This window comes from Elephantulus edwardii, unplaced genomic scaffold, assembly GCF_000299155.1.
Source record: "Elephantulus edwardii isolate Elephantulus edwardi_28Jun2011 unplaced genomic scaffold, EleEdw1.0 scaffold00064, whole genome shotgun sequence".
Taxonomy (NCBI): domain Eukaryota; kingdom Metazoa; phylum Chordata; class Mammalia; order Macroscelidea; family Macroscelididae; genus Elephantulus; species Elephantulus edwardii.
This window is the reverse complement of record NW_006399814.1, coordinates 839,467-847,375: the sequence shown is the minus strand read 5'-3', so window position 1 is coordinate 847,375 and position 7,909 is coordinate 839,467. Positions and strand designations below refer to the sequence as shown.

Below are 7,909 nucleotides of genomic sequence, written 5' to 3'. Positions count from 1 at the left end.
TTCCCTCCCGCCCCTTCCCCCTCCTGGGCCCCGCCTTCACCCGTTCCCTGGCCCTGCCGCGAGCCCACCTCTCCACTCCTCCACTGTGCGCTCCTTGGCCTCCACGCTCTCGTCATAGGGCTCAGCTTCAGGCTCATCACCCGGATCGTGGTACTGGCTGAAGTATGCGTGGGCCAGGGCCTCTGTGGCGCTGACCCGCTGGTCGCTGTCCAGAACCAGCATTCTTCCCAGGAGGTCCACAGCTGCAGAGATGGGCATTGGGCAAGGGCATCAGCTCCTCTTCAGGCCAGCAGCAGCAGCACCCAGTACTGATCCTTGCCATTCCTGACCTAGAGGGTTGGCTCCTTGAAAGACGCTCCGGAGGTCCTTCTGGGGCATGGGAGGCAGAGACTGGATGTATGTTCGAGCCTGAGGACACATGGGCATTGCACAAGCCTGAGAGGTGGCCCACCCCCTAACCTCTTGGCTTCAAACTGGACAGAAGGCTACGGGCAAAGTCCCGAGATGTATTCACCCCATCAGGCCTAGGCAAGAGCACTGTTCGGCCTGAGAACTCCTCCCCATCAGACCTGGTGGCACCTTTGCCCCAGTTCCCCCAGAGCCAATACCCACACACAGGGCAGGGCATGGCCATTGTGGCAATGTATCTCGGCCGTCCCCTGTGCAGCAATGTCCTCCCTTACGATCATCTGGGGCCCAGTCGGTGTCCCACACAATGTCCCCCTTCCCAGGTGCCCAGCTCACGTGCTCTGAAGAGATCTTTGCCAGCACCTCAGGGCTGGGTGTGCCCACAACCTCCATGATGCGCTTCAGCTGGTCGATGTCTGCCTTGCTCATGAAATGCCAGAGGCCAGGCCTGGACCTTCTTGAGCCCGAACCCCAGTCCTGAGACACTTCCCAGAGCCAGCTCTCTAGCTATGGGCACAACGTTCCCTCCCTCCCTGGACCCCGGCACCTAGGAAGGAGGGAAACTCGGTCTATACTCCTCAGCCAGGTCAAGGATACAGTCGCTTCCTGGGAAGAGGGCCTTCCCTTGGATCAGCTCAGCCATGATGCAGCCCACAGACCAGATGTCCACTGTTGGGGGGACTTCCATCAGTCTGCCCATCTCAAGGCCCCCTCAGGGGTTCCCGGACCACATCAGTCCAGCAGGTCTAAAGTGGGTGGACCCCTATCCCTCTCTTCTCCACCCTGGGGGTAGGGGTCCTCTTAACTAGGCTCCTCTTAGGGTCAGTGTCAATGCTGAACACAGCCCTGCCTCTGCCCCAAGGCTGGGCACAGCCTCCCTCCCCTCTTCGGTCCCCAGCCCTCTGTGACCTCTGCCCCAAGGCTGGGCACAGCCTCCTTCCCCTCTTCGGTCCCCAGCCCTCTGTGACCTCTGCCCCAAGGTGGGCACAGCCCTCTGTGGCCTCACCTGGTCTCATGTACCTGTCTGGTTGTAATGCATCCAATTGAGCATGATCTCCGGTGCCCGGTACCATCGTGTGGCCACATAGCCAGTCATCTCCTCATCAGCCTGGCGAGCCAGCCCAAAGTCCAGGATCTAGGGTCACAACAAAGCGGTGAGCCATCACTCACTGGGTGTCCTCTCTGCCCTTTCCCTCCCGCCCTCCTCTCGCCTCACCTTAAGCTCGCAGTCCTCGTTCACTGCCACGTTGCTAGGCTTTAGGTCCTGTGAGAGTTGAGGTGGTCAGCCACATGCACCAGCCCAAGTCCTGGCCGATCCTATGCACGACTAAGGGCTCCCTGCACACCTACCCGATGGATGATGCCCGCTGAGTGGATGTACTGTGGGGGAGGGGGAGAGCATGGTGAGCCTTAAGTCTGTTCTCCCTCTGACACCCTCCATGCCCCCGGACTTGGCCCTTTCAGGCTCCCAGCAGTGAACCTTCAGTCCACGCAGCAGCTGGTAAACCAGGAATTGGACGTGCTCATCACTCAGCGCCTGGCACCTGACAATGTTATTCAGGTCTGCGCCCATCAGGGTGGTCACCAGGTACCTGGGATGGGGTTAGGGGTCAGGAATGTGCACCTCCGCCACCTCCCAAAAAGCATCCCAAGGTCGCGCCTGCCCATCCTGTGCTTACACTTCGCTGAAGTCATCTATGGACATGGCAGGAGTGAAGACATCCAGAAGCCCGATGACCTGGGGTTGGAGGTGGCATATTTCAGCCCGGAGGTCACCCAGTGACTCCGCTCCTGGCGCGCCCTGCTCCCATTGGTCTGTCCGGCCGCTCCCACAGCGCTCCTAGCTCTCATTGGCGGTCACCAAGACGTGCCCACCCCCATTGGCCGGCCCGTCTCGTCGGCCCGCCCCCCGCTCACGTTCTCGTGCTTCATGTGTTTGAGCAGCCGCAGCTCGCGATAGGTCCTCCGAGCGTGGATCAGCGACTGGAAGGGGCGCGACAGCTTCTTCACCGCCACCTTCTGGCGCAGCCGTGCGTCGTAGGCGGAGCTGGAAGGTGGGCGAGTGAGGCCGAGCAGCGGGGCTGGGCCCGCCGCCCTCTGCCAGCACGCAGGGAGCGAGTCCGTGTGCGCCTCCGGCTGTCGGACCCCCTCCGCGGCCTCTCTGCTGCTAGGCGCGCCATGCTCCAGCCCTCCTCATCCTCCATCCCCCGTCCCTCCCCGCCCTCCATCCCTCTTTGTGACTTGCTGAGAGGCCAGCCCCTCTGGTGAGACCTCTGCTCCTTTGCTGATGGCAGCGTGAGAGGAGGAAGCATGCCTGGGACATAGAGTCGGATACGCTTCCTATCAGCCTTTCCTCTGCATCTAGCCGGGCCACCTCCCTCCTCTGGATGCACATTAGTTCCCACTGTCCGCAGACTGATGGCCCTGTACCCCTTGTCCCCTCGCCCTGGAGTCTCCTTCTGCTGGGCCTGGGAAGTGCCTGCCGGCGTGGATAACACATCAAGAAGGATTCCTCTGCCAACTCAACCCTCTGAGCTCTGGGTGGCTCCTTAGAAGCCCTAAGAAGTCCAGCCCCTCAGCACCTGCTCTGGGAACCGGTCCCTGACATATCATCAAAATATAACAGGAAAATTGGCCGAAGGGGTTTACAGCATAACGATTGGAAACTGGAGGGCATGAAGTGTCATGGACTCCCCGCCTTGACCAGCCCCACTTCCTACAGGTCCAGACGCCCCTCCAGCGCCAGCCCCACACCAGGGCTGCCTGCGACACAGCATCCCTGCTACCATCCTCAAACACCCGTGTAACAATCCCCTGCGTGCTCAGGGTCTCACTGTCCAGCACAGCCTGCTGAATGTGGCTTGGGCCTGCAGTAGTAGGTTTGCAGGGTCTGCATCTCCTTCCCCAGCTCGCTGTCCTTCCCTCCCCAGGACCAAACTGTCTGGGATTCGGATGCTCACAGGGTCTGGATGGGGAGTGCAGGGGATGTAGGCCAGGCCCCTGGGGCATCTGAGCCCCAAAACCTAGAAAACACCTGGCAAAGGTCACACTACCTGAGAGAGGGGAGGGGCCCCTCTTTGGCAGCAAACCCTTTTGCCTAACTGCGTCTGCGCGTTGGAGTTCACAGGAATCAGCACCCCATCCCCAGCTGCTATTCCCATGCCAGCCCCAAGACAGAGCGGCCAAACACCCGCTGAATGCAGCGCGCCCAGAGCCCCCTCCTCAGCTCTCAGACCGACAGTGTCCAGGGCAGAGGTCAGTCCAGCCAGGCTCTGTGGTCCCTTGGCATGATCTGACCCTACTCATGCCCTTGAAGACCCCTGAGGGTGACCTGGCTGGCAAGGCCCAGTTGAAGCTACACCGACCAGCGAGATGGGCACCTCCAGCCTCCTTTCAACCCCTAGAAGCTCCAGGAAATGTGGCTGAAGCTTGGATCAGCGCCGCGCCCCCACGCCGGCGGCCCCTGCCCCCACAGTGGCCAGTGGCCACCTGGCACCACCTCCGGTAAGGATCCTGCGGGGCGTTGGGGGCACCTCTCAACCGCTATCGCCCGTCAACATGGAATAACAAGGCAGGCGATTCGGGATCCTCCTATTCTGAAAGCGCTCAGGTCCGAAAGCCAGACCCAGCCAGGCCATTACGGGCGCTCCCTCAGTGCAGCAGGAATGGGGGTGCTCCTCTGTTCTGGTTTCCGCCCCGCCAGACTACGCTAACAGGGTCTGCAGTCAGCTGCCTTTTGGAACAAAAGCGCCTGCCGGGGATGGGGCCGTCGACCGGACCCGAGGACCCTGGATACAGTCGGGGCTCAGGCCCGGGGACCCTGGATACGGTCGGCTCGCGGGATCCGGGACCGGGTGGGAGCACGCTGGGTGACGCGGGGCCCCCATCCCTGGCAGGAGCCGCGTCGGAGAGCAGAGTTCCCACCACGCCCCCCCCCCATTTCGTCGTCCGCACCGGGCGAGGCCGGGGGCCCACCGCGGAGGGGGCGCGCCGCGCAGCCCCTCGCCCCCGCTTCGCCCCTACCAGACCGAGCCGTAGGCGCCGGAGCCCACCGGGCGCAGCCCTTGCAGCCGCTGCGGCACTTCCCACACCGTCTTGTTCAGCTCCTGCCGGTAGAAGCCAGCGCGGGGACCCGACATGTCCGGCGCCGCGGGCGGAGCGCGGCCGGCGGGAGGAGCCGGGCGGGGGATTCCCGGAGACCGGCGCGCACTTCCCTGCGTCTCCGAGGCGCCGGAGAGCGGAAACCCGCCTCCTGCCCCTCCCGGCGGCCGCGCAGACCGGGGCGGTGCCGCGGAGGGTGGGGGCCGCCTTCCAGCCCTGCCCCCTCCCTTTGGGGACCTTGCGCGTCCTGTCCCCCATTCGGGCACCGCCCGGTCCAAGCCGGCGTCACCGTCACCGCCTCCCCGGGCTACCAGTCCCATGGTGTCCCCCACCATGGGACCGCTCGTGCCCTGCACCCCCGGCCTGACGGTGTCTCCTCACTCGCAGCCTGACAGTATTTCCTCAGGCCCTGCACCTTCACCCCAATGGTGTCCCTGTCCCTCCTGCCTGCTCAGATGCTCACACGCTTAGCTCTTGGTGCCCCCGCAGCTCAAATTGCCACATTCTTCTCTGGCCAGTGGAGTCTTGGGGTCCGAGGGTGAATTTGCCACCTGCCTCCAAGGTGGATTACCTTCTCTCTTCTCCCCTCCCCCGCTCCTCATTTTTCACAAGCCCCTCCCCACTTTTGCAGAGAGAAGGGGAGAGCAGAATTGTCAAGATCAAGTGTGCCTACTAGGGGTGCTTGTGTCTTCCATTTCCATTCCATTCTGGCCCCCAGCCCCAGAGGTGCTTAGCCCCTAGGTCACCAGGTGCTTCTTAAGGAAGGCAGTGCCACTTAGGAGAAGCTAAGTGATTTGTTTGATAAGAAGTTGTGCTGCCAACCCAAAGGCACAAGGTTCAAATCCACCAGCTGCTTGTCCAGAGACAGAGGGGCAGTCTCCTCCTATGCAATTTACAGCCTCTGAAAACCCGCTGGAGGGTCAGCTGTGAGTTGTTTGTGACCTGAAAACACAGCCATGTATTTTATTTAGTGCGCAGTGCACACACATCACGGAGAGGTCTGGAAAAGGCTCCTTCTCATCAGGTTTGTGGGTCACTGAGTCATATATGATCTGGCAGCACCTAACAACCACCACCTCCTGGTGACAGATGGCAGTGCCTGGCTTGTGTCCCAGGGGGAGGAAGTTCTGGTTTGGTGTCACCCCTCAGCATCCTTTGCACCTGACTCTTGAGGCCCAGCACTGAGAGGGCCAGGGCCAACGGCTCCAGGGCTGAGGGGCTATGCCTGTGAGGACAGAGGACAGCGGCTCAAGGGCTATGTCTGTGAGGGTCCTTGGTGAGTGTCTATCACTTCTGCCACCCTCTTACTGCCAGGCAGTTTACTGGCCCTCATCTGCAGGCCCACTGCTTCTGGGCTGCAGGGCCTTCAGTTGGTGTGGGCACATGCCAAGCGGGTAGCTGAGGGCAGTTGGGGGGGTGGCATTGAAGGGCAGACTCCAGGTGTCCTCTGGTCCACCAAACAGCTTCGCCAGGTTTTCTCCAGCTCTCTGAGCCTTGATCTATTTCCCGCTTTCAAAAGAGCTGCAGGTTCAGAGGCACTCTTGCATGGGAAAAGTGGGGCCTCCAAGGATGCCATCCCCCAAGATGTAGAATCCAGGCTTCAGCTGCTCAGACTTGTACTTTTTTTTAAGACTTCTACTTTTTCAAGAGAAGCAAAATACAAGTATTTGTGTGAAAGAAATCTCATGAATTTGAAATACTGGCACAAAACTCACTGTGGTACAGACCACATGTGCTATGATTCCAGGCCTGGGGCGAGCAGGACGTGGATTGAGGCAGCAGGGTCTGGTTTCCAGGTGCCTGACCACTGTCTGGCAACCTTGGTTAAGTCTCATACCACAGGGGCCTCAGCTTCCCCTTTGTGGAGTGGTGAATGTGTGGGGTAGGATGGAGGGGAAATCTTTCACTACACCGCAAAGGGGTTTTGTGCAAAGTTAATGGAGCTTCAGTTAAAGGAGGAAAAAGGGGCGGGAGCCGAGGCCTCCCGGGTGTGGGAACTCAGCCCAGAGGCAGGGTCGCCTTCCTGTGTTCCCATGGCCACCAGCCTTGCCTCTGTCCTGGGAGCTGGGCACTTCTTTAGCTTCCAGGGCCTTCCTGTTAGCCTGCCTGCCCTCATGGATACCCAGAACCCAGGGTGTGGGGTGTTAGGGGTCGGGCCTGTGTGGCATTCACAGTGAACGTCAGCTGGCCCTGGCCAGGACATCCACTTAAGAGTTCTAGCAATGGGTGGTCCTGATCAAAGGATGGTCTCTAGGCCCCTTCATGTTTCTGACTGTCCTACAGAGGGCAGTGAGGGAGAAACCTGGCCCTAAGTAGGGTAACTGGATCTGCAGTGGCAGAGGCAGGAATGGAGGTTTCTTACTGACCCCTTGCTTCTCTGCTATCCTCTGTCCTAGCTGTCCAGCAGGGAGAGTGTGAAGGTGGCTGGAGGGACCCAGTGTAGAAGCCAGAGCCTCAGGTTCCAGCGTCTCCTCCACACCCCTGGATCAGCCAACTGAGACTGACCCACTTTTGGTCCACATCTCAGATGCCCCATGGTCCAGAGATGCAGGATATATGCGCAGTACCTCCTTTGCATTTCCTGAGTACCTGGTCTTTGGGAAGAGGGGAACATCAGCTCTCTGACGGTGCTGCTTGGGGGAGATGCCCATCCTTGGCCTTTCAAGAGCTCCTCTCTCTGAGCCAGCAACATGTCCTAGCTGGGGGAGGCACAGGTCTGGGCGGCGCCCCACGTTTGCCAGCTGAGAGCAGGCACTGTGCAGGCACTTGGCTGTGGCCATATTTGAGACTGGAGGTTTCCATTTCCTTCTTATGGAGCTACCAAATCCCCTTTGTGTGTTGCAGGGCTGGGCTTTGAGTACAGTGCTAGTTCCCTGACCTGTGCCCTTTCTGTCTTGTTAACTACTGTGTCCAGCACCCAGAATAGCGCCCAGTACAGATGTGATGGTAAGAATGTGCTGGATAAACAAATGGCAGAGGCCCAGGGCAGTGAGTGAAGTGAGCTCATGCAGCGTGCGCTGTCTCTATGCCACGTGCCTGTACATCCACGCGTGTGGTGCACACGTGCGGCCGTGCCGTGCATAGGTGGCCATGCTGTATGCATGTGGTGCACATGCGTGGCCGTGCCATCTGTAGTGTGCACACATGGCTGTGCCGTGGTGCACACATGTGGCCGTGCCTGCTATGTGCATATGTGCACTGCGTGATGCATGTCTCAGGGAGGGAGGGAGGTTTGTGAACCTGAACTGCACCTGTCTCTCTCTTCATGGTCTTAGCTGTGACCTCACTGGGGCTGCTTCTGGGTTTGTCACCTGAGTGTGGAACTGACCCCAAGGCCGTGGACAGCACAGGATTTAGCCTCTGAGGGCTCTATGGCTGAGGGCAGAATCCTCGAGGACTG

At 60.2% G+C, this 7,909-nt stretch overlaps 1 protein-coding gene across 1 annotated transcript in view; it reads right to left on the bottom strand.

Annotated features, from left to right (window-relative positions):
* Positions 1-4,558, bottom strand: part of MAPK11 (mitogen-activated protein kinase 11) — a 4,924-nt gene extending 366 nt beyond the window's left edge. Inside the window, exons 1-11 of the mRNA XM_006888018.1 lie at positions 4,432-4,558; positions 2,326-2,455; positions 2,088-2,146; positions 1,889-2,000; positions 1,759-1,788; positions 1,625-1,672; positions 1,429-1,543; positions 1,006-1,077; positions 745-824; positions 330-408; positions 69-242 (exon numbers count right to left, since the gene is read on the bottom strand). Coding sequence (XP_006888080.1) covers positions 69-242; positions 330-408; positions 745-824; positions 1,006-1,077; positions 1,429-1,543; positions 1,625-1,672; positions 1,759-1,788; positions 1,889-2,000; positions 2,088-2,146; positions 2,326-2,455; positions 4,432-4,547 — 1,015 coding nt within the window. The 5' untranslated portion in view covers positions 4,548-4,558. The remainder of the gene's footprint in view (positions 1-68; positions 243-329; positions 409-744; positions 825-1,005; positions 1,078-1,428; positions 1,544-1,624; positions 1,673-1,758; positions 1,789-1,888; positions 2,001-2,087; positions 2,147-2,325; positions 2,456-4,431) is intronic.
* Between the last annotated feature and the right edge of the window lie 3,351 nt (positions 4,559-7,909).